Genomic DNA, 27,485 nt, shown 5'->3' on the forward strand with positions numbered 1-27,485 from the left:
TTCAAAAAATTTTCATTGAATTAACAAAAACCAGACCTTGAACGGATTTTGAGTGAATTGGGAAAAACATCTGTAAAAAATCGGTTCAAAAAATTGAAAATCACTAGCGAGAAAGAGCAATTTGGTTCAAATAGAAAACTAGGCCTAAAATGAACTATGAAAGGATTGAGAAAGCTATTTAGAGAACAAATCTGATCCGAAAAATTGAAAAAGTAGAAAATATCAAACAGTGAAATTGCCGCATAAAAACAAAAAAACCACCAGCGAGAAAGTAAGTTTTTGTTGAAACATCGTTTTCTCAATCTACTTTTAAACTAGAGTGAAAACAAAATTCACGCAGCAAAACCACTCGCTTTTTTGCTCTACTGTTTGTTCCGGAGAGACCAAAATCACTACTCCAATTTGACTTCAAAAATCATGAAAATGTGTGAGCAACGTTAAAACGGCACCCCCAATACAATTCAAATTATTTGAATTGTGAAAAACCAAAACAAAGCCAATAATAGCCTCTGTTATCGCTTCGCGGCTATTAAAAAAACAAGTAATGAAATCAGGCAAAAGATTGAAGGAGAAATTTAACGACAAGTAGGCTAAAATAGGACACATTTGAAAAAAAAGTCTGAATTCTTTAATTTTTATGAAAGTTTTTGTTTACTGTTAGCGAATCAATTTGGTTCAAACAAAAAACTAGGCATAGAATGAACTATGAATGAATTGAGAAAATCCTTTTGAAAAAATCCAATCCAAAAAATTGAAAAAAAACTAAAAATCAAAGTGAAAATGCCGCATGTGAACAAAAAAACCACCAGTGAGAAAGCGAAGTCTTGTTCAAACACCGCTTTCGCACTCTACTTTAGAATTAGAATGAAAAAACATTTCACGCCGCAAAACCACTCGCTGTTTCGGCGAGACCACAATCACTACTCCAATTTGACTTCAAACATAATGAACATGTGTAAACAATATTAACAAAAGACAGCGCCCCAATACAATTCAAATTCCTTGAACTGTAAAAACCAAGAGAAGGCCAATAATAGCCTCAATTATCGCTTCGTGGCTATTAAAAAAAGCCCCAGCTATCGCTGTGCAGCTATTAAAAATAACAAATAATGAAATCAGGCAAAAGCTTCTAGAAGAAATTTAACAAATAGACTCAAATAGGACACAATTGGAAAAAATCTAATTTCTTCAACTTTTATGGAAATTTTTGGTTACTCTTAGCGAATCAAAAAATGGTCGAAACCAAGACTTTGATCCCAAAATAATTTGAAGTCATTTTACTTCACCTTTGCAGAAAACTCATTGATATCTCATTGTCATCAAAGGGAAAAACAAGGTTCTACTTCATTTCACCCCTATTCTTTTGACCCACTATCATTTAACCCCGATTTATTCACTTCTTTATCATTTAACCCCTATATCATTTCACCCCTCTATCATTTCATTCCGCCAATTAGCAGTCGACATTATAGGAATGTTATGTATTAATTAAGTGGATAAATTAATCCTGTTGTGATAGTTTCAGATCAAGTCCCATGGGTCGCAGAGGCATGGCCATGACCCGCGAGGCATGACCAAATGATTATATTGCTAATTTAATAATCCTTATTTTATAGAAAGAATAAAATCGGGCTGAAATGATAGAGGGGTTAAAAGATAGAGGGGCTAAATGATACAGAGGTGAATAAATCGGGGTTAAATGATAGGGAGTTAAATGAATAGGGGTGAAAAATCGGGACACCAAAAACAATGCATGATTAAATCTTAAAAAATCAAAGCACATAAAGCCCTGAAGAATTCAAATAAAATGTTGACCAAAAAAATGTAGACCTTGAAATGAATAGGATTGGATCGTCAGACCAATAACAGGTATCACTTCGCGGCTGAAAAACGACTCCAATTTCTCTCCTCTCTTCAAAATTGTTGAACAATTTAATATATCAACCACTTGACCGGTTGAAAAAGGATGATCACCTCTTGAAGTTGAAAAAATTGCGCCCACCAAAAATTCTCTTGGAGTCATAAATTACCATAACTGCTTCGAAATGTGTTCAAAAGCAATTTGAAAGAAAATCTATCATTTTAAGATCGAACTGAAATATCACTGTTTCGTTTCGTCTCACAAATTTATTTCCTGAACGGTCAATAGGATGACTTGCGCTGAGGCTCCCGGTTGAAAGAGGTCAAAACATTCTGTACAAACTCACTTTTCCGAGCGTTGCTGTCATTTTCCATAGAACCGTGGAGAAAGGGGTTAAGGAGTTCGATTTGAAAATGTAAGAAAAGTTTTCAGAGAATAACATTAAACTAAACTATACACTGATATTGTTAGACATGGCATAATACATTTGCAGAAAAATTGCACTATTCCATATATTTTGTAGCACGTTGGGAAACAAACATTTAGAACCACTAATTAAAATATGAGTGAAAACTTCGAATTTTCCAGAAATCAAATTAACCTCAAGATTCAGCTATTAATTTTTTTCAAAGGTTTTTGCTTTTGCTTTGAGCGTGTTTTAAAAACTTTTGGCCATTAGTGCGACTCACTTCTGGAAAAAGCTCTACAATTTTTTCAAAGTTGAAAGACAAAACACACCAAATAAAAATTCATAATTCCTTTGAACACGGACTAAGTGAAACTTTCTGAAATAAGATTTGATATCGTAAACATTGGTCAACGAAGCTAAAATAGATATTGCACAAAAATACGTCACGGGTAGTCGACATTAAGTAGGCATACTAATTCTCCAATCAAGTTCAAACTGAGCTGATCACAAATATCAACCAAGCAGGGATTATAGAAAAGAAATATCAGAGTGCTATGTGAGCCCATTTCAGTGCCACTTGCAATTTCATCGATATTTGGACCGGTGTTTAAAGTACTGGGTAGTTTTTAACAAACAATTCATCTATCATGACTCGAAACTGAAACACTGCATACAAAATTGCTGCTGAAATTATTTACAACGATAACTAGCACACAACAAAATTATAGTCAGATATTTAAATTGATATTGCACTAAATTCGATTGTTAAAAATGTTTCATCTCGAAATGGCAGCAAAATAGTAAAAATTAAGCAGTTGACACAAACCACAAAATGCTACTTCTCATCAATACAATGCCATAACACAACACCGACTATCATTTAGTATCATTTAATGGATTCTACATTAAATAAATTATGTTGGTGAAATTCGCAAAATTATTTAACACTGAAAACATTACACAAAATATTGGTGGAGCAAAACAAGGTTATTTTTAGCAAAATTTGTTTCGGCGTGCAACCGGTCGTTGGAATTGTTTACCATTTTTAATAACTACATAAGATATATTTTTCCTCCTTTGATAGACTTCCTTTCTCCTTTTTTATCTCTCAGCAAAAATTAATAGCTGCCAACTTGCAAAAGATTAGGCACCGCTGTACCATTATATTGCACGTACGATAAACATTGTCGCACATGGTTGGAGGTCATTAGTTCATTTTAGATCTCTAGCATTTAAGTTCTTTTTATATGATTTTAAAATCGACCATTTTAACATTCATCGTCATCATCATCATCGCCACTCACCATTTAACTGCATTGAAACTGTCTCCAAGTATGCAATTAAAATCAATTCCAATGCAAATCAGTCCAATTAATTCTAGTCAAAGGTTGTATCGATTTCTTTTTGTTTGTTCGTTGTTCGTTTGTTCAAGCCAGGAGGTCGTCATCATTGTCAAAGCCTGTCAAGCTGAGAGCACCAGCAGATGAGATGGAGCTCAAGGACATTGACAGAAGAGTGTTTACCTGGAATTAGAAGTAAGTCAGGACAACAATATCTCCTAGTGGTGCCATTTCTCCTCTTGATCTAAGTCAATTCACATTTTTAGCGGCCACGAAACGATGTGAGCTAACCCTTATTGGCGGCATGATGGAGTATTGTTCAAATAATTCTCGGAATTTGCTCATTTCCAAAAACAGGCGGATCAAACTTTTGTGGTTACGCCATACGGCTGTGGATAACAAAAAACAATAACAGCTGTCGAATTTTTTTAAAAAGACAGAACAGAATTTTTCCGCCTTCCATATCCGCCAAATCATTTGTGAGTCAATTTCTTTTACAAACATCTCAAAACTCAACAGCTGGACGACCAATTTTATTGGGATGAATTTAATTGGGACAATATTTTGAAGACAGGTTTCTCGGAACTAAGTAGGGATTATCGAACAGACTCACTGTGAGGGTAAATTACCTGCAAATTTAAGGTAAATTTGGACTGTTCAGGTAAATTGCAGGTAAAATGTGCAGGGGGACTACATGCACATTTCAGGTAAAATTACCTGCATTTGCAGGTACGTGCAGGTGCCGTGCAGGTAGTGTACAGGAACGCCAAAACACATGCACAGTTCAGGTAAATTTACCTGAATTTTTAGGTAAATTTACCTGCACGTTTTTAGAGTGCATTTTTCAAATATTTTTCTATCTATTCCTCATTTGGTAGACAATTAAATAAAAATGTGAATGAGCGGGGTCGGAACATTGAGTAAAGCACATTACCAAGCTCTCTTGTTTGTTTGATATCAATTCTAATTACTGATTCGGACGCTAATTTTAATTTAACGTTGATCGGTTTCTACGTACCCTTGGTGTCGTGAGCTGCGCGTGATTGCCCTGAGTGGGACTCGCAGTCGGGATCACAGTGTTGAGGAGGACATGCACAAATTTTGTGAACATGTCAACATTGTCCATGTTGGAACTGGCTCCAGACTTGTTGAAACTCTGAGCAAAGCGCCAGAAGCCACCAAAGCCAATGGCCTGAAACAAGCTCATTTACAAGAAGATAACTTGCAATGAAATGAAAAAATGCCATTCAATTTCAAATTATTATTCATACTAAACTTGACACTGACTGAAGTCACTTTTTCACTTTAATGGCACTTTTTCAATTGGTTCCATTATTACTGCTGCAATAACATACATGTGGTAATTATAAGCCCAATAACTGAATTTAATTTTTATCAATATGATCAAGTTTGAATTTTGTTGTTAAAAATGGAAGCTGAAGTAAAACTATGCCAATATATGATTGTTGAACAATTCTCTCTGAGAGCAAATTACCCTCAAAGGTAGAGGAAACTTCATAGCCGAACTTCTTTGAAGAATCGTCTCACCTGTAGATTAGTATGTTGACTGTGATGATGGTGGGGAGTACCTCCTCCTCCCCCAATACCTCCCAGACCTCCCCCTCCTGCACCTGCCCCAGATCCAGAGGTGCTTTCCTCCTGTTGGGCAAATATGTTGTACACTATGCTCTGCGCTGCATTGATGAGATCTATGTCGACACTTTGGGTCAACGTCGATGACATTTTCTGGTCAATCAAAGTGTATCTGAACAGTTGAAAACATCACAGAACATCAAACAAAAAGAGCACTTCAAACATAGCTGGAACATTTTCAGAAAATAGATGCAAAAGCTTTTAGAATCTCAAAAAGACGCGTAAGCTATGTGTCGCTTCTTTTAACTGCCCTCAAATAACCTTCATTTGGAGTGACAAATACTGATTTGATATTATCTTCTCAGGCAAAATCAATTTGAGACAGGGAGTCAGTTGTGTGAGGCCATGTGACCCAAAACTTGATCACACGAATGATCAGAAAAACTGACTACACTTCAAAAATGATGTCACGTACACAACTTTGCATGAATTAAAATTGAATAATAAATAAACAAAAAGCAGATTTAAAAGTGAGTGAGACGTCGTCATACGGTCAACTTCTATGAGAGAGACGTCATATGGTCAACTTCTAAGAACCGCCTTTCAAACCATAAGTATGTCTCCAAAACAGTTTGTGAATCGCATACTTGGAGACTTGTGAGCTGAAAGGCTCTAAGAGAATTTAATTACCTCATGGCGCCACTTGTTTATTCTGTTTTTGAGGTCGAGAAGTCAAATGGGTCAGGCGAAAAATTGGTCGAGCGAAAAATCGCATTAAAAAGACCAACAGGACTAATGTAGTTGCTACAAACTTCGTTTGAGAGCAATTAACAATTACGACGCCATTCAAAAAGCATAAAAAATTGGGCATATATAAACCTTAGGAAGAAATGTCGACATAGAAGAATCATTTTGAAATCTTTAAACCACAAAACTTGGTAGTATTAGACACATATCTGGTAACAATGAAAAATAATCAAAATGTTAAGATGGACGACAATTGATAGGCTCAAAACCGACCTAAAAATTGTTACAAAATAACTGATCTCAAAAAACAAAACTCTGCGATTAAAGTTGCTACCGGTAAGGCAGATGTAAGTGTCAGAAATTGAACAAAAAAAATTAAAAACGAAAATTAAAAATAAGATCTCAAGAAAAACAATTTTGTTTTGGCGTCACAGCAAATGTTAAGAAAATCAATGAACCATCTCTTTTGTTAGCGATATGTTACCTTATTAGTCTAAACTATCGAAAAATTTAAATTGGCCAGGAAAAAGACAAAACAAATAGATAAACACTAAAACAATTATTTATTAGCAAAAAATAGTCCCAAGAAATTTCGAACAGTTTGAATTGTAACAGACATTGTAACAATTTCTTAGCACTCCATAATAATAGATGAAATTAACGGCGAGCAAAAAAAGATAAAATAAAGAAAAACGAAGCTAAACTGTTTGAAAAAAGATCAATATTCAAAAAGGGCTCGGACAGGAAACATCACAAAAAATGAAGATCAATTGATAAAGTCTAAAAAAACTTTTTTTAAAAAGGAGGTCTCCACAAAATTTAGGAGCTGCACTATGATAAATAAAATCAACTGCACCGAAAAAAAATTCGGGGAAGAGACTAATATCCTAGAATCAACATGTCATAAATGTAAAAAATGTAGAGCAGAAAAATATATAAGTTGTGGCATCAACAAAGCAGAGATATATGTAGGAGACAAAAAAATGACAAATGGTAGAATGTGGGTAGAATCAAATGGCAAACAATAAGTAGAAAAACAAGTACATTTCATAAGCATCCACCATGCAGTACAACTACTTTACTGAAGTTCAGCTACCTAACGCCAAAAATGTGAGTAAGCAAAAAAAAACGAAACTAAAATCCATGACAGAGCACAAAAAGCCTTATTTTAGTAAATCAAACCAAAGTATAAACATTGTCGGCAATTTGTCGGAAAATAGCCGCCATTGACGCACTAAACACACATCGGGATTGAAACAGAAAAAAAAGAACAGATTGAAATTGGCAAAATTTTTCTAAGTTTCAAAAATTGTTCTAATTCAGTAAGCACTTTCAGTTAGATTCTAAACCTAAAGTTACTTCAGCTTCTAAACTGAAGGGTAAAAAGCTTAATATGAATATCGGCTAGCAATCGCACTAATGAACTTTGATAACCTAATCCAAAATGACTTAAAGACCGGGCTTTATAGGTTTATCCCGTTTTTTTATTTTGCTCTTTTGACATTGACCGTATTCACTACATTGCGATAAGACAATAAAAATCGTGACTTATGTAAAACGAAAAACGTGATTGAAAGGTAAACCGAATGCAAAATAGGAGAGCGCCTAAAAAACAGCAGTTTGAGAGGCTGACGGTGGCTATTAAACAAGCAACTTAGTAAAACTCGACAAAAATACGCCAACATCAGACTAGTATGTGTACAGTTATACATCATAGTTGGCCAGAAAATAGCTGCAATAATATCTTCAGTCGCACACAAATGCAAAAAATAATCGCAGAAACTTTTTAATTATTGCAGAAAAGTTAAATTCGGTAGACCTAATCTATTTGACTATTTCATTTTAATTAAGAAAAGTGATTTTAAGAACAAGAAAAATCATATTTTAGAGAGAGCTCATTTACACACAAAAAAAAATAATCACGCGAATGAGTAAAAAAAATGAACAATCACGCAAATGAATAACAAAAAAATAACTGAATGAACGATTTGATGTGATTCAGACGTCATATGGTCGCAACAATAATCTTGACGACGCTAAAATCCAGAGATGAGGACAAAAAAAACCCAGGCTATAGTTCTGCGGCTATTAAAACAACACAATAGCTTACGTGTAATGCATTGCCATATACACTGATTCAAAAAATCTGCTGAAAGATACAATAATAAAAAAGTTATCACAAAAAATAAGAAATATGAGATTTTGGAATTGAAATTCTCTATTACGCTGTCATTTTCGAGTTGAATAATGATGCAGCATCGATTGAAATATAATTCTACAAAAAAAGTCAAACTAACCCCCAAAAAACTGAGCCAAACGGACGAAAAACGGCCTAAAATTGTTACCTGTATGCAACATTATATCAAAAAAACTTTTGAAAAGACTGATGATTTTGCACCCTTTTAAAGGGTGCAAAATCATCAGACGAATGTAGGGTTTGAACTTCGACTTCCTGTTTCTGATTCTTTTCTCTCGACAGAGGCATTAACCACTCGGCTATCCGGGCCTTGTCATCGTAGCTCTAACCATTGGTTTTGTTTGAACAACAAACTTTATTTCGGAGTGAGAGCAATTGAAATCACTAGAAAATCAAGAAGTGCGTGAAAAAAGACATTTGAAAAGACAAATGTTATTCTAGAATAAAGTGCAAAAACGGTCAAGCGAAAAATCTGCACTAAACGACAGACATACACGTTTACTTTAATTGCTTCTCATTCGAGAGCAGTTAAAAAATTCAATTTCAATTTATTCGTCTTCTCTTAATCAAAATTTCCCGAATTTGACAGTGAGCTAGCTTAGGTAGGGGCATAATCTGACAATACTCAATGCAAAAGGGCTGAACTTCAAAATTTGTTGTTTTGAAAAGTTGTTTAAAATTTTTAAGACCTGTTTTCAAAACAATTATTAATAAATATTAATTGATCCATTAGTGAGAAAAATAGATAACAGCCAACTCCATATAAACCTAATAACAGGTCACGATTATAGATATTAAAACATAGCCGGCAGATTGCCGGAATAGCTGCGAAAGAATAGACCTGCGTGCCATATAATAGAGATAGAAACAGATACAGATCTAAATTGAAAAAAAAATCGACGCCGCTCAAAAAACTAATTAAAAAACATTCAGCGATAAATTAATAAACCTTGTTAAAATTCATTCCGCAGAAGCCTCTTATTAGGGACCTTAACTGCACAAATGAGTTCCTTTGACCTTAAACAAATTCAAACTAAACTTAAGTTTTAAAGTGCAAAAGTCATTTTATTGAGTGAGGTAAGTCACGTATGATCAAAATCTAATCACGCAAATAACCTAAAAACTTTTGCTAAAGCGAGTAAGAAATGACGTCACGCGCGCAAATGCCGTTAGTGAGAGGAAGAAGTCATTCAGAAAATTTGACTTTTTCAGCTTTGCTGTGTGAACAAATGTAAAACGAAAAAAGAGCGTCAGACGACGAAACAAAAAAACATAGCAGGACAAGTCCTGACGTACAATTCAAAGAATTTTCATTGACTATACCGAAAAACTAGACCTAGAATGGACTATGAGTGAATTGAGAAAACCATTTCAAAAAAATCAGATAAAAAAAATAAGAAAAAAACAGAAAATTAATATCAAAATGCTGCATGTGAACAAAAAAACCACTAGCGAGAAATGAAAATTTAATTCAAACAAAAAACAAGGCCTAGAGTGAGCTGTGAATGGATTGGGAAAACCATTTAGAAAAAAATCCGATCCAAAAATCGAAAAAACAGTAAAAATCAGAGTGAAATTGCCGCATGTGAACAAAAAACCACTACTGAGAAACCGAATTTTTGTTCAAACACCGTTTTCTCACTCTACTTTAAAATTACCGCGAAAAAATTCACGCCGCAAAACCACTCGCTTTTTCGCTCCATTTCCTGTTTCGGCGTGACCAAAATCACTACTCCAATTTGACTTCAAAAATCATGAAAATGTGTGAACAGATCTCAAAAAAAAGACAGCGCCCCAATACAATTCAAATTCTTTGAATTGTAAAAAACCAAGAGCACTGCAATATAGCTTCGCTCAGCTTACAGCTTCGCAGCTATAATAAAAACTACGTTCTCTTAACACCGTCAAGATATCAGCCAATAAATTCAGAATTTTTAAATTCTAAATATGATCTGAACTTACACGAGCGGGAATATGCGAGGGAACACGAGGGAGGCCTCTGCTAGGTACTCAAAGAGAACTTTGTACTCATTCTCGTCAGCTGTGTTGCGTAACATAGTCGCCTGAAAACAATGCACTAACTAACACGGTCACCTATCGTGTGTTCTGGCCATTAAATGAGTACAAATTGTGTTATCTCACTCGAAAGTTCAGAACTGTATCCCGTGAACAAAACTGTTTTCATTACTACCTGTGAACAAAGTAACTCGTGCACTGATAATGGTTTGTATATGCTAACAACAGGTGGGACAAATAATCCATTAAAATTTATATATACCAAAAACGTGAAAATATATCAGTATTAGAGTGTAATTATTTTCGTATATGTATCCCCCAGCGCCACCACTCCCTCCTAGCCATTTAGAACAGAATATATCATGCATTGCATAAATATCAAGACTTACCAAAATAGTGAGAAGAAGCAGTTTGTCATTGTACTCAGGTAAAGCAGTCTCTGAGAACAAGTAGTCACAAGTCGCGGCTGAAACAGTGGTCGAATCGTCATTGGTGGCCGACTGCGCGTCATCGTCTTCTGCCGCATCATTGTTTGCATCACCTGTTACGCCATTAGTACCATCTTCTCCTCGAGACAAGGTCTCATTAGGTGGCGAGTTAATGTCCTGGAAATTGTCTGAGTTGTCACCGGTGTTGTCAGCCCTAAAGACAAAAAGATTCGCTAACTGTTCGGCTTCACTAACTTTTCTTTAGAAGTAATAAAAACATAACCGACTAACATCGGGCGAATTGCTCTAAAACGACTGGCGAGCGGTTGGCTTCGTCAGTAGCTAGCCACAGTTTAGTGAGGCTTCCTTTAGCTTGATTCGACTCTGCGACTTTTAGTTTCCTAGCCTTGTTAGTAAATGAATCAAATAAAAAACTGATATTTTGCAATTTTTTTTTTAAAAAAACCTTCCAGATTTCACAGTGAAAATGTTCAAAACTACTTTTTGTTCCTGTAGTTATTTCAAATAACCCATCTGCAAGACTTGAAAAGCTTCGTTGGATTGAGATGATCGTTAAACTCAGAAAAGGACAAAAAAAAATTCGAACATTTTGAAAACCATCGGAAATTTTAACAAAACTTTGCAAAAAGTAAAGATATTAAAATCTTCAAAACCAATTCATTGTCTCACGAGATTATCCAGTATCCCTATTTCAAGTTTAAAAAGTTTCACTGACTCATAAAGATCCATAAACTTGGAACATGATAATAATTTTCCCAACATTTGAAAAAAAAATTAAATTTATCAAAAAATTGCTAAAGCTGGAGTCATTGAAAAATTGATAAGCACTCCATTAAATCTAAAAACTACCTCACAGCTTAACATAAAACCTCGGAGGAGGTCTCTAGGACCCTGGTGTCCGAAAAAAATGATAAAAAAGAATTCAAAAAGATCCAAAAACTTGAAAAAATTGCAAATATTTTTTAAAAATTGCTGATAATAAAATCTTGAAAAAAGTTCCATTACATCTAGAAGTTATGCAGTAACCTATAATCAAAGCCTAGAGGACGTGATTTGATCACGTCCTAAAAATGACCAAAACCTAAAAAATGACAAAAAATAAAAACCTAAAAAATGACCAAAAATTTCAAACACTTAAAAAAAATTGCAAGTTGCATAAAAAACTGCTAAAATTTGTGATAATAAAAACTGATAACTAATTCATGTTTAAAAATATTTTCCAGTAATTTATTATCAAACCCTAACTTAGATTTTCTGCTAGGCTGAAAACCTGAATGATGACAATAAATATTATTAAAAAAATTGAAAAAAAGTTTTGTAAAAAAAATGCTAAAATTCATGGTGTTGAAATCTTGAGAAACTTTCCATTACATTTAGAAAGTGCACAGTAGCCTATTGTCAAAACCTAGAGGACGTTCCTGGCCTCCTGAGGCGGGTGAAACCTTAAAACCGACAAAAATTTTCAAAAAACGTTAAAATAAAAATTTTATCGAAAAAATGATAAAAACAGTGATAATAAAAAATTTACAACTGCTACATGGCCAATAAAAATGTTTCAGTGACTTATTATTAAAACCTTTAAGGAGGTTTTCTGGCCCCTGGGTCTGTAAAAATTTGAATTATGAAATCTAAATGTCAAAATTGAAAAAATCTGAACGTTTTGTCAACAAAAAGCCGAAATTCGTGATGTCAAAATGTTGAAACAATTCCACTACCACTAGAATTTGAACAGTAATTTATAATAAAAACCTAGAGGAGGTTCCTTGACACCTAGGGCTGAAGTAACTCAAAAAATGACGAAAACTTTTAATTAGCTTGAAAAACATTATTAAAATTAGTAACATAGCCGGCAGATTGCCGGAATAGCTGCGAAAGAATAGACCTGCGTGCCATATAATAGAGATAAAAACAGATGCAAGTCTAAAATGAAAAAAAAAATCGACGCCACTCAAAAAACTAGGTAATAAACATTCAGCAATAAATTAATAAATCTTGTTAAAATCATTCCGCAGAAGCCTGTTATTAGGGACCTTTACTGCACATATGAGTTCCTTTGACCTTAAACAAATTCGAATTACACTTTAACCTTTAAAGTGCCAAAGTCATTTTACTGAGTGAGGTAAGTCACGTATGATCAAAATCTAATCACGCAAATAACCTAAAAACTTTCGCTAAAGCGAGTGAGAAATGACGTCACGCGCGCAAATGCCGTTAGTGAGAGGAAGAAGTCATTCAGAAAAATTGACTTTTCCAGCTTTGCTGTGTAAACAAATGTAAAACGAAAAACGAGCGTCAGACGACGAAGCAAAAAAACCAAGAGCACGGCAATATAGCTCCGCTCAGCCTACAGCTTCGCAGCTATAATAAAATTGCGTGTTTTTAGCGATCGTTTGTTCGAACCTAGCCACTGTGTTTTCACCAGTGGGCTGATGGAGAAGGAGGGGGTGGGCAACAGTGGGGTGGGGGCAACAGCGCGGTGGGGTGGGGACAATAGTTGCGGGGGGTCAACAGTGGGGGTGTCTTCAACCTCTCTTCCGCCCTTCACACCATAAGTATAAGTCTCCAAAACAGTTTGAGCTGTAGCAGAGCTGAGAGGCTCTAAGAGCACTTAATGCCCGCTGGGCGCTACCTGTTTACCCCGTTTTTGAGGACGAAAAGTCAAAAGCGTCAGAAGAAAAATACTTCCGGGTACTCGCAGTACGGAATAACTGGAATATGAACAGTTGATCTAGTTGAGCCTCCCCTCCAAGTCTTTCTTAACTTCCGTATTCCATGCGTTTCATACTACTTTTATATAGAATCGAAAATAAATTCCTCGAAGGCTGAGGAATGGATTGAAAATTTACAATTAATGAAAAAAATATTACTGTTCTTCGAAACGACTATCTTGGTTAACTAATTCCCTGAAATTTTGATGGTAATTCTTTGATGAGTTGCGTAACTCACAAAGAGCCTGATTCATTCCGTATGGATGGAGTATGGTTATATCAAAATTCATCAACTCATTAGGATACGGCATGCATAACAACCCCGAACAACTCATAACATGTAAAAAATATAAGGATTAAAACACTTGCTGGTCATTATTAGATCCTTCATTCTGACTGGGCACAGTTCCAACGATCCCCGAGCCAACTTGACCTCTTTCAGTTGCTCCTGTCCCACCCGATCTAGGGTTGATTTCGGGGGAAGTGTTCATAGTTGGCGAATTGGCAGTGGTAGGAGTGAGTTCACCCGAAGTTGGCAGTTCCGCGATGGTTCCATTTGTAGGAGCAAATGCCATCGTCTGCAATGCGTTTGATCTGATCCGATGACTGCTGATGTGCGATCTGAAAATAAATTAAAACTTTATTTGCTATACCTAGTCATAATAGTGGAAGTATTCTAGGTAATTAAGACGATGACGAGAAATATCAGACATATTGGTACAAAATACAGCAATTAACCTAAATTTTGGCTGAAATTTTAATATTTGATTTGAATATTAAATAAACTGAATTCAAATTACATCGTGAACAAGATCTTCAAAGTCCACTGTCGAGGAAAAACTCAAAGCTGACACGTTTTCCAACAACTCAAATCGTTTACAAAATTGAAAACTATATATTCGTTGCATGGTGCTATCTATGGAAATGAAAAATTGTCTGAAACAAAATGCTATTTTTATAATCACATTTTTGAAAAATTGCCGAACTAAGAGAATCACCAAGAAGGCAGATATTACCTGTCACCAAACCCTCGCATTCCTCCGCCTCCCGACATCATGAACCTCCTCCCCCCACTGGTACCACTGCCACCCCCATGCCCATGACTCTCCCCTCCCATGGCAAAGAAGGGAGGCAACAGGGACATAGTTGTATGCAGAGATGAGGAGAGGTGTCGCCTAGCAGACGTGGCAGCACTACTGGCAGACATTCCAGATCCACTACCAGAGGTGTAGTGGTAGTGGGGAGGGGGCAACACATTGTGCGATCTGTGATGGTTGGACCTGAGATATAAAAGGACCGATTTAAATGACGAAATAAACGCAATTGTTACAAATTGATTAAACAAGAGAACAATATAAATAACAAAAAAACGATAAGGTATCTAGATCAGATTAATAAAGCATGGCATCAAAAACAACCGGTCGGTTGCCGAACAACAGCCGCGAAACAGACTATTGAGACCCTTAGTTAAATAGAACCACGGGACCAAAGACAAAGAAGTGCTACTAGTAAAACTAATGTCTTTCAAGTATTAGCTTAAAAGGCTCCTGTTACATCAAACTGAACTATACAGAATGAAGAAACAAATGATGTCAACATACAAAATCAAAGTCTCCAAAAAATTCGTCACTCAGTGAATTCTTGGCGTACGCTCAAATGGGCTCGACAAAAAATGAGGAAGCCGAAAATTGAAAAAAAAAATCTAGTTCGAAGTCTAATCAGCGAATCTGGAATTTTTAAAATATATAATTCTTGAAAATCCTTGAAAGTGCTTACAGTATTTTGAGCGATACTTTGATAGTTAGAGCCTTCATTGTACAGAAGACCTATAGTGGGCTAGAAAACATTTAGGATCAAAAATGTCATCACGCATTTCAGATAAAACTCACTGTTTATGAGATTAACTAATGAATTCACCTACTAATGAATTTTCATTGACTAAACAAATGGCTAGAACATGGCTAGAAAAATTTTGGAATGAATATGAAAAATGATTGAACAAAATTGATTAAAAAATTCGGAAAAAATCATGAAACAAGAATCAAAGAGCCGCGCTTGAACAAAAAAAAGCTCCGAGAAAGCGAAATTTTGCTCACAAACTTTTCTCACTACTTAAAAACTGTGATAACATTTCATACCGCATAACGACTCACCTTTTCGCTCCAAATCCGCTTTTTCTCGACCAAAATCTATAAAACAGACACACAAATCACAAATTGAATCCAAAAATCATCAAATGTGCCAACAGATCTTTGCCCCAATGGAAATCAAACTCTTGAATTTTACGAAACAAGATCACAGTAAGATAGCTACGCTCAGCTTAAATCAGAATAAGTGAATTGATGCCAAAGTATGCGAAATTCCGCTTAACTATCGCACAAATAGACAAAACGCACAAAGCAGACATTCCAGATCCACTACCAGAGGTGTAGTGGTAGTGGGGAGGGGGCAACACATTGTGCGATCTGTGATGGTTGGACCTGAGATATAAAAGGACCGATTTAAATGACGAAATAAACGCAATTGTTACAAATTGATTAAACAAGAGAACAATATAAATAACAAAAAAACGATAAGGTATCTAGATCAGATTAATAAAGCATGGCATCAAAAACAACCGGTCGGTTGCCGAACAACAGCCGCGAAACAGACTATTGAGACCCTTAGTTAAATAGAACCACGGGACCAAAGACAAAGAAGTGCTACTAGTAAAACTAATGTCTTTCAAGTATTAGCTTAAAAGGCTCCTGTTACATCAAACTGAACTATACAGAATGAAGAAACAAATGATGTCAACATACAAAATCAAAGTCTCCAAAAAATTCGTCACTCAGTGAATTCTTGGCGTACGCTCAAATGGGCTCGACAAAAAATGAGGAAGCCGAAAATTGAAAAAAAAAATCTAGTTCGAAGTCTAATCAGCGAATCTGGAATTTTTAAAATATATAATTCTTGAAAATCCTTGAAAGTGCTTACAGTATTTTGAGCGATACTTTGATAGTTAGAGCCTTCATTGTACAGAAGACCTATAGTGGGCTAGAAAACATTTAGGATCAAAAATGTCATCACGCATTTCAGATAAAACTCACTGTTTATGAGATTAACTAATGAATTCACCTACTAATGAATTTTCATTGACTAAACAAATGGCTAGAACATGGCTAGAAAAATTTTGGAATGAATATGAAAAATGATTGAACAAAATTGATTAAAAAATTCGGAAAAAATCATGAAACAAGAATCAAAGAGCCGCGCTTGAACAAAAAAAAGCTCCGAGAAAGCGAAATTTTGCTCACAAACTTTTCTCACTACTTAAAAACTGTGATAACATTTCATACCGCATAACGACTCACCTTTTCGCTCCAAATCCGCTTTTTCTCGACCAAAATCAATAAAACAGACACACAAATCACAAATTGAATCCAAAAATCATCAAATGTGCCAACAGATCTTTGCCCCAATGGAAATCAAACTCTTGAATTTTACGAAACAAGATCACAGTAAGATAGCTACGCTCAGCTTAAATCAGAATAAGTGAATTGATGCCAAAGTATGCGAAATTCCGCTTAACTATCGCACAAATAGACAAAACTTATAAGAAATAAAGATGCACAAGAAAGCTTATCAACCATTGACTACAACAAGTTCTAACATAATTCGGCAACAATTATCTAAATTACAGCTAAAGTCTCCCAAAAGTGAACAAAATTAACGCGAAATGTTCACAGAATTTTAAACTCTCCGAAATAGAAAAGGTTCGAAAAACCTCTAGTTACAATATTCGAAGCCTGAGAGGTTTTCTAATGATACCACTTGCACCTTTCTACTTATGATAAATATCGATCGGCCAAAATTGTCTCAACAAAAAACCAATGAGCATATAGCTCCTCTCCACCACTTTGTGGATCGGAAAATTTTCAGCTTGGAACTGTATTTTCATAATTATCAATTGTAGAATCAATTAGGTCAAAAAAGTTTTAGCATTTACATGGTCGAGAATGGATTTCTTTCATTTGGCATGACTCGTCTTGTCATGAACTGTCCGGGGACATCTGATCGGTCAGTGGGTGGTCTATCTTCATTCTGATTTGGCACGACTGCATCGCTAGTCGCATCATACCCAGATCCAAGAAACCCCAGACCACCTGGCGAAATCGTTCCTCCGGCATCAAAGCTCCAAGAACTAAGTGCTGGATTTGCAAAAGACGACACTCTATAGTTTTTGTATCGCAATTTGAGTCTAGCCTGTACTTCAGATGAAACAGGCAAAAGAGCGGCTAAATATGCAATGTTTTCACGACATACGTTAAATTTGTCAATGTTCTGTTGTAAGTTGTTCTGTGTTGATCCATTCGAACCATTTAATCTGCTTTGCTCTGTCTAAAACGGCAAAATTTGGAACTGTTCTGAAATACTCATCTAGTTCAACTATTAGGTGTTGAAATCTGAGATTCAAAAAAGCCCAGGATTGATAAACATAGCCGGCAGATTGTCGGAAAATAGCCGTGATAGACGCTTGTTTAGACAACTAAAGAAATAAGATTGACAGATCGACCACCAGCTTTTTAATAGACCACTAGACTTTTTGGGTTAGATTCGTACTGTCATTTTTATGAAACACATTTGCTCTACAAGGAAAAGGCCCTAATGTAGCTTTTTCAAAATTAATAATCAAAATCTAAAACTCAAGACTCTTATACTCAAGAATTAGGGCATATACGTTTGGCACTACTCAGGGTAAGACGAAACAAAAATCTGTTAGACGAAGTAAAAAAACATAATCCTGAAATACAATCCAAAGAAGAAAAACCTAGAAGTAATCTACCTGACCAGCAGATCAATTGAACAAAGCCAGCCAAAACACAAACAAAATCATCTCAAAAAAAACTGAGAAACTCAAACAATGAAAAAAACTAAACAAAAATATACCCATTGCTAAAACTATTGAAGTTTTTAACCCGAAGGCAAAATTTGATGACTTTGAATATACCTATTTCAAAAATACGCTCAAAAACATTTTGTCTCTGAAATCGGTCTAGGAATATATCTGAAAAAATTCATTGGCCCTTGAAGATCGATTATAATAAAAATGTTTCTGAAAGTGGTGATATTAATATCTTCACTATTTCTGTGTCCATGAAAATAGTTTTCTGGCACTTGAGAAAGGACAAATATCAAAAGTTGACAAAAAATTTCAGGAAAACTTAAAAAAAATTGCAGAGTTTAGAAAAATAAAAAATGCTAAAAATCGAGACATTAAAATGTTGAAATCCATTCCCTTGTAACTAGAAACTATGAAGTGTCTCATAATAAAACCTTAAAGGAGATTCCCTTATTAAACCTTATAGGAGAAAAATTCCAAATTTCGAAATGTTAAATTGTCGAACACTAACAACCATGCAGTAACTTTTTATCAGACCGTGGAATAGGTTTTCTAGCATTTGGGAATGGACAAATATATTGACAAAAAAAAATTTAGGAGAACTTGAAAAAAAATGCAGATGTTGAAAACCATTCTATTGTTACTAGAAACTATTCAGTGCCCTATCATCAAACCCTATAGGAGATTCCCTGGCCCTTGAAATTGGAAAAACTCAAAAAATTACTAAAATTGTCGAAAAACTCGAAAAACTGCAAAATTAGTAGTATTTTGCGTGTTTGTGTTTGTAGTACCGATACATATAGCTCATAAAATGGCCATAACAAGTAATTTTCTCTCGCAAAAAGACTTTTAAAAATTTCAACTCAGACTAATAAATAAAAAAACTCAAAAAAATCACAAAAAACATAACAAATTGCACCATTTTGAGCCGAAAAACACCTAAAAATGACCTGTTAACCTCAAAGTAAGGCCATCCCAGCAGCTGTACCACTCTGAGCACTTTAAGGACTACTAAAGCCCACATTGGGCCTCTAATGAAAGTTAATGCCCGACGGGCTTTACCTGTTTATCCCGTTTTGAAAGATCAAATTTATTGAAAAATGTGCGAATAGATCATAAAAAAACAGCGCCCCAATACAATTCAAATTCTTTGAGTTGTAAAAAAAACATAGCAGGACAAGTCCTGAAGTACAAATCAAAGAATTTTCATTGACTAAGCAAAAAACTAGACCTAGAACGCAGTATGAGTGAATTGGGAAAACCATTTCTATAAAAATCAGATTAAAAAAACAAAAAAAAAAACAGAAAATCAACGTTAAAATGCCACTAGCAAGAACAAAAAACCACTAGCGAGAAAGCAAAATTTTGTTCAAACACCGTTCTCTCACTCTACTTAAAAATTAGAGAGAGGGAGAGAGAAAAAAGCACGCCGCAAAACCACTCGCGTTTTCGCTCCATTTCCTGTTTCGGCATGACCAAAATCACTACTCCAATATTACTTCAAAAATCGGTGTGAACAGATCTTAAATAAAAGACAGCGCCCCAATACAATTCAAATTCTTTGAATTGTAAATATTAGGAGCGCTATAATAGCCGCCTGGAATTGCTGACGCGGCTATTAAAAAATTGCAGATTGCCGGAAAATAGCCGCCGTTGATTCCAATAAGCATGATTGGGATTGAAAGAATAGAAGATATCGAAAAAAAGATTTGTACAAAAACATATTTCAGTCCAATTTAATTTGATGGCATTTCGTAGTTTTAGATACTTCTGTTTCTTGAGAGAGGCTACAGGGGCTACTATCAGCACCAATAAGCATAGGAGATGGTAACTAAGACTTATAGGAACGACGTTCAAATAGCGGGCATCTAAAATTGGGCTTTATGGGTTTATCCCGTTTCCATTTCTGAATTCAGTTTTTTATACTGTTTCTGTTCATTTTGAATTGCTTTGCTGAGCAACTGATGTTCAAATTAACTTTTAGTAGAATGAGAGAAGAGAGAAACTAGCCTAGAGAAAAAAAAAGATCACGCAAAATGCTGAAAAATCGGCAAAATGGTAAAGCGAAAAAAAGTTCGACGAAGTAAAAAAAACATAACCGGAAGAATTCCAGAAACGACTCGAAGTGCAAATCCACTCAAATCCAACTACTCATCAGAAAAAACTTGCCTGCACTAATTTAGGATTATTGTGAAACAAAACCATAATACAAAAAGTAAAAAAATCAACTCTATTAAAATATGATAAAAAATCTGATCATATTTTGTCATAACTTGAGATCACGAAATAACTATCTCTGCCAAAATTGCTTCATCAACACAACTAGTACCTACTAGAACCACTTACAAGAAATTTTAAAAAAAAACTTGACGCCAAATCATGAAAAAATTAGCTCTTACAAACAACTTTGACTAAAAAATTGGAAAGTTAACAATTTTTTTTTATATTAGAAAAGCCTCCTTATATTAGAAAAGCCTCATTAATTCAAAAAAGACTCCTTTCAGCCAATAGGTTATCCAAATGCTCGCAAAACAATAAGCAAGCCATAATAGGCTAAGAAACCTGTCTAAACACCAGAAAAAAACGAAGAACTGCAAAAAATTAAGAAAAATAGTTCCAATTTTCGCCATATTTCGTCATACTTCTCAACACAAAAGAGCTTCATATCCACAAAATTGTAGCCACTTGTAAACTAAAAATGCTCAAGTAATAAGGGTCTTTTCAATGCCCATTTGAGGCAGTAAAACAAAACAAAAGTCAAAAAATCACAAAACTTAGCCCAAAAATCAGCATAATACATGAAAAACCACCGAATTAGCATAAAATTAATAACTTCCAGAAACCTTCAAACTACTACCAAAACCCGCCTAAAATTAAAAGAAAATCATAACCAAACCTCTTAACCAAAAAAACTGCTTTAAAATGCCGCACGTGAACAAAAAAAATTCGCTCGCTTACAATTTTTTTCACACCTCAATTTCTCGCTCTCTAGAAAACAGCGATATGAACAAAAAACCACTCTTTTAGCTCCACTTTTTATTTTGTTCAGCAACAAAATCACTCCAAATTTTTTCACGTGTTTCATTTCCCGCTTCGAAAATCACTCAAATAAAATTGATTAAAAAAACATAGCCGGAACAATTCCGGAAACGACTCGAAGTGGAAATCCATTTACATGCCATTCCACTAATCATCAGACAAAACGTGCTTCCACTAATTTAGGATTATCTTGAAAAAAAACCATAAAACAAAAAAAGTTTAGAAAATCAAGCCTATTAGAGTATGATGAAAAATCTTATCAAAATTTGTCGTCAATAGAGACTCCGAAATAGCCATCTCTGTCAAAATTACTTCATCAACACAACTAGTACCTACTAAAACCACTCATGAGAAGTTTTAAAAATACTTGATGCCTTTGATTAAAAAACTGGAAAAAGTTAATAAATTTTGTAAGATTACAAAAGCACAAAAACCCAAAGACAAATTCTTTTCAGCCAATAGGGTATCCAGATGATCGCAAAACAATAGGCTAGTCATAATAGGCTAAGAAATGTATCTAAAGAACAGAAAAAAGCGGAAAAAATTGCAAAAAGAATTAGGAAAAATAGTTCCAATTTTCGCTATTTTTCGTCATATTTCTCAACAAAAAATTATTCATATCCACAAAACTGCAACTATTTGTTAACTAAAAAATTCTCAAGTAATAGGGTCTTTTCAATACCCATTTGAGGCAGTAAAACAAAGCAAAATTCAAAAAATCGCAAAAAATAGCCCAAAAATCAGCAAAATACATGAAAAACATCCAAATTAGCATAAAATTCATATAAATTTCCAGAAACCTTCAAACCGCTACCAACACCAGCCAAAAAATAAAAGAAAATCATAACCAAACCTATTAACCAAAAAAAATTGGAAACAAAACCAAAAAAAATGGAAAAATGCCGCAGGTGAACAAAAAATTCGCTCGCTTAGAGAAAATCTTTTCACACGTTAATTTTTCGCTTTCTCAAAAACAGCGGTATGAACAAAAACCACTCTCTTTTCGCTCCGCTCTTCAATTTTGTTCAGCACCAAGTACCTCCAAATTTTTTCACGCGTTTCATTTCCCGCTTCAAACATAGCCGGTAGATTGCCGGAATAGCTGCGAAAGAATAGACCTGCGTGCCATATAATAGAGATAGAAACAGATACAGATCTAAATTGAACAAAAAATCGACGCCACTCAAAAATTTAGGCTAAAAACATTCAGCGATAAATTAAACATAGCCGGCAGATTGCCGGAATAGCTGCGAAATAGACTTGCGTGCCCTAAAATACAGATGGAAAAAGATACAGAAGTGAGTTGATAATAGTTATAGCCGCCGCCTATAAAACTCACAAGTTTATTTCAAAGGAGGTTGTTTTTGGGTGCAAAAAAATTTTCCCTGTCGCGTCTCAAACCGGCGATCTCCGGATTAACAGCCAGTCGCCTTAACCACTCGGCTGTCGGACCATACAATCTGTTTTCTTACAATCAACCTTGTTTTAGGAACAGATTCTGTTTCTGAATAACCGCAATTTGAGTCACGCAGAAAGCGTGCAATCAAGCGCGAAAAATCCATTTAAGCAGTGACGAGACAGAATGTTCTAGAACAAATGTAAAATGAAAATGAAGCGTCAGACGACGAAACAAAAAAAAAACCAAGAGCACCGCAATATAGCTACGCTCAGCTTACAGCTTCGCAGCTATAATAAAGCTTGTTGAAATTCATTCCACAGAAGCCTCTTATTAGAGACCTTTACTGCACATATGAGTTCCTTTGACCTTAAACAAATTCAAATTAAACTTAAGTTTTAAAGTACAGAAGTCATTTTATTGAGTGAGGTAAGTCACGTATCATCAAAATCTAATCACGCAAATAACCTAAAAACTTTCGCTAAAGCGAGTGAGAAATGACGTCACGCGCGCAAATGCCGTTAGTGAGAGGAAGAAGTAATTCAGAAAATTTGAGTTTTTCAGCTTTGCTGTGTGAACAAACGTAAAACGAAAAAAGAGTGTCAGACGACGAAACAAAAAACATAGCAGGACAAGTCCTGACGTACAAATCAAAGAATTTTCATTGACTTAACAGAAAAACTAAACCTAGAATGGACTATGAGTGAATTGAGAAAACCATTTTGAAAAAAATTAGAAAAAAAGTAAGAAAAAAAACAAAAAATCATTGTCAAAACGCCGCATGTGAACAAAAAAAAACCACTAGCGAGAAATGAAAATTTAATTCAAACAAAAAACTAGGCCTAGAAAGGATTTGAATGGATTGGGAAAACCATTTAGAAAAAAATCCGATCCGAAAAATCGAAAAAACAGTAAAGATCTGAGAGAAATTGCCGCATGTGAACAAAAAACCACTACCGAGAAACCGAATTTTTGTTCAAACACCGTTTTCTCAATCTACTGTAAAATTAGAGCGAAAAAAATTCACGCCGCAAAACCACTCGCTTTTTCGCTCCATTTCCTGTTTCAGCGTGACCAAAATCACTACTCCAATTTGACTTCAAAAATGATGAAAATGTGTGAACAGATCTTAAAAAAAAAAAAAAAGACAGCGCCCCAATACAATTCAAATTCTTTGAATTGTAAAAACCAAGAGCACCGCAATATAGCTACGCTCAGCTTACAGCTTCGCAGCTATAAAAATCACTCCAATAAAATTGATTTAAAAAAAGGACTTCTCCAATACTCCTCTTCGAGTCGTAAAAAGGACTTCTCCAATACTCCTCTTCGAGTCGTAAAAATAGGAGCGCTATAATAGCCGGCTGAGAAGATGAGGGCGGCTATTAATCATAAAACCACGCGCTAACAATAGAGAAAGAACATATAGCAGAAGCACTTAATTTCTATTGAAATTCATTTTGAATAGCCCCTTTTCTCATTATTTGATAAATAAAATACCCTTACTTGGTTTCTTGCCCCATCCGCGTGACCTTGACTTCCGTAAACAGAGCTGTTATTCCCAGTCGTTTGCTGACCAGCTGTACGCTCACTAATGCTATTGCCTCCACCACTGTTGCTATTGTTGACATTAGGGGGCGAGATGTTAGCTGACATGTTGTTTATTGGCGAGCTTGGTTGGTTGGAACTGTTTCCGCTGTGAGATCCTGAAGGAGAAACAAATAAAAATTTAATTTTCTAAATCCCTAGTCTATCGTCGACGGTCATCTTGCAAAGAATCTAGTCAAATAACGTTTAACCTTGCAACCGCTCTTGCAACATCTTGCCAGATAATCGTCTTCTTGTAAGATATTAATCTCTTTTGTTGGAATCTTGCAAGCAAGATAAGCGTCTACGATCTAAATAGAACTAACTCGAATATTTCTAACGATTCATTTCTAAAAAAAATACTGGTGAAGTTTTAAAGCTTGCTTTTCACAGAAGCTTTTAGAATGGAACCTTCCTTTTCAAAAGCATTTTAAAATCTGAACCTGTTTCAATCGCTCTTTTACATACTTTTTGGGAAGCATTTAAAATGCATTTAGTTCTGAAACGCAGACTCTATCTTTTCATAGATGATATCATCTCTGTGTCAATTGAGAAATCTCAATATCAATTTTTCGACACACCGTTTTAAAAGGAATATGCTGCGTTAGCCGCAGAGTTCATTCACCTACCCTGTAAGCTGGTTCTTCGTTGGCTCTTCAGTTTGGATATGAGAGTGAGCATCATATCCAGAACTAACTGGGTCCTGTTCACCACATCAGGGTGCGGATGTCGGAATCTGAACAAGGCGATACATTAACTGAGCAAATAGCATCTGTTCAAATTTATTCTCAACAAGGCGACTCAGTAATGTGCGATCGCACATAAGATTCCGACCCCGCTCATCCACAATTTTGGCTTGATTGTCTACCAAATGAGGAACATAGAAAAACCCAAAAATTCAAGTATTTAAAAAAAAAAATTGGTGTATGAACGAAAAGAAAGTCTCCAAAGCAAATAACTGTGGTGGAGCAAAAACGGCGCATTAGATTGATGAGATGTGCAAATATTAAGAAAGCGAGTCAAGACCAACAGCAAAATCAAACAACAGCAAAAACAAAAATTAATTACATCAAAAACTGTCCGTTTTAAAAAACAAAACTTATTAACAAAGTCAAAATACCGTCAGATAAAACTGATATTAAACAAAATAACTTGTAATTCAACAGAAAAGATAAGGAAATAGTCAATAAAAAGGCTTGGTAACAATTAGACAATAAAGAACAAAAACAGTTCAGTTGAAAAATTCGCTTATTTTTTTTTAAAACAATTTATTTTGAAAAAACGAAAACCATTAGAAATCAAATAAAATATCATATAGGTGTACGAGTACCAATGCTTCCATAGAAGGAACTAAGAGCTGATGTTATTCCATTTTTTACGCGGTTACAAAAAGAACATATAGACAACAAAAAATCAAACAAAACTTGGCAGAAAACGCATTCGAAACCGTAAAGCCATACTATGGCCATCAAAATGTGTTCAATTGCACTTTCTGCAATCAACGATAATGTATAACGTTACCTCTCATTAATGAAGCAAGGTAACAAGTAGAAGTAGACAAAAATGGAAAACAATATGCAAAAATAAGTAAAACTATAAATTTTAAATTTCCAAAGACATGAACGCCATTAATTACAGAATAAAACATTAATTAGGTTCGTATATTCTTTCAAAAGAAGCCCATTAGAATTGTAATTATCCAGAATATGTCTTATGTCTACAAAAAGAACGTCAAACATGACAAAAATCAAAAATTAATTTACTTTTTTTTCGTGTCGAAGCCAGTAAAGTAAGTGAATTCTTCAAAAACATTAGATTGTGTGACACTAATCCCCCTTTGAAACCTTCCATTGACAATAATCCAGAAACAATAATGTCATTATTCCAGAAACAATAATGTCGTAATTGGCCTGTAATTAAAGAGACTAGATAACAACCGGACAATAAAAGGAACAAAATTGCGACGTTTAAAAGTGTTTTTTTTTAATTTGGAAAACAATAGTTTTCAGAGTCATGAAAGCTATCAGCTATCTACTAAAATCAGAATATCGTCTCATCTATTCTTCCATGAAAAGGCATTGAAACCGGGTCACTATACAGTAAAATTTCATGCGACTAAAAAGAGAAAGTAAAAACGGCAGTTAAAGTCAATTTAAAAAAAGCAATTAAATTCTTCGAGAAAGTGGTGTCGAAGCCGTTAAAATCATAATCTATATCTTCAAGCATTTTAATAATATCAATTGTGCCTTATTTTGAAAGCCAATAAAATGCCGATAAATGAATTGTCAATAACGTGATAATGTAACAAAACCGGAAAACGTGAAAAATGGGCAAACACCTAAAAATTAAGAAAATTTGAAATCTAGTTGTATCAAAGCCAGTAGCCATTACTTAAGGCGTAAAACCGCAATAAATATTGAATTTGATTTCAATAGAAAGAAGAAGCATTCTTTCATTGCGTACAATAAGCTACAAGTTGACCAAAGAAAGAGAAAAATAGAGGCAAAAATTCAATAAGTCCTTATTTATTTGAAAATCAAATACTTTTAAAGGCCAAAACGACCATAAGCTTTCAAGTAATTAACTAGATACAATTATGTGGAGCTAATTAAGAACCCAATTGGAACTATCATCAGTGAGCTTTATTTAAAAGGTTCTGTTATTTAATTATTGTAGAAGAGATCGAATTTTTTTTCTAAAAAAGACCGATTGTTTACAATCCGAATTATTTTTGGATTATACCAGTCCAAGATTGGTCCAAAACAAGCCCTGCTAATGCTGTTTGTTCTTTAAGAACACTTAATCATTCGAATGTTATAGATATTGATTTTTTGTTAGTTAAAAGAATCAAAAATAGATGCTGCGTTCTTGATAGTCAACGAATAAATTTAGCAAAAAACGGCGAAGTTTTAATTAGAGAGCACTCTCAACGAAATTTAAGGTAAAAAAGCCCCCTTTTGAGTCTACAAAATTTGTGTTAGTGGTGTTTGGGTCTGTACATCCTGTAAGTTTAATCAAAATGGACTAAAGAAACTTATTTCATGCTGTTTTTGAAGAAAAAGTCTTAATTTTGAAATATTTAGCCCGAATTTTTGACAAAAAAATAGCCTAAAATATTCTTTTGATTTTTTGTTTTTACAAAAAAAAATCAACAACACTTTCAAAAAAAATTAAAAAAACATAGTTGGCGAAGTTTTATTCAATAATTCCGGAAAATTGAATAAAATCTCGCCGGAATTCACACTTTTTTCTCAAAATTTAAAC

General features: G+C 34.6%; 1 protein-coding gene across 1 annotated transcript in view; it reads right to left on the reverse strand.

Moving 5' to 3' along the window:
- Positions 1 to 2,551: 2,551 nt before the first annotated feature.
- LOC142347999 (neurofibromin-like) overlaps positions 2,552 to 27,485 on the reverse strand; it is a 634,373-nt gene continuing 609,439 nt past the window's right edge. Inside the window, exons 43-53 of the mRNA XM_075399163.1 lie at positions 24,851 to 24,957; positions 24,141 to 24,340; positions 17,309 to 17,700; positions 15,717 to 15,800; positions 14,337 to 14,600; positions 13,690 to 13,941; positions 10,553 to 10,805; positions 10,110 to 10,210; positions 5,159 to 5,375; positions 4,629 to 4,802; positions 2,552 to 3,793 (exon numbers count right to left, since the gene is read on the reverse strand). Coding sequence (XP_075255278.1) covers positions 3,698 to 3,793; positions 4,629 to 4,802; positions 5,159 to 5,375; positions 10,110 to 10,210; positions 10,553 to 10,805; positions 13,690 to 13,941; positions 14,337 to 14,600; positions 15,717 to 15,800; positions 17,309 to 17,700; positions 24,141 to 24,340; positions 24,851 to 24,957 — 2,140 coding nt within the window. The 3' untranslated portion in view covers positions 2,552 to 3,697. The remainder of the gene's footprint in view (positions 3,794 to 4,628; positions 4,803 to 5,158; positions 5,376 to 10,109; positions 10,211 to 10,552; positions 10,806 to 13,689; positions 13,942 to 14,336; positions 14,601 to 15,716; positions 15,801 to 17,308; positions 17,701 to 24,140; positions 24,341 to 24,850; positions 24,958 to 27,485) is intronic.

Source organism: Convolutriloba macropyga, chromosome 10, assembly GCF_964194025.1.
Source record: "Convolutriloba macropyga chromosome 10, txConMacr16.3, whole genome shotgun sequence".
NCBI lineage: Eukaryota > Metazoa > Xenacoelomorpha > Acoela > Convolutidae > Convolutriloba > Convolutriloba macropyga.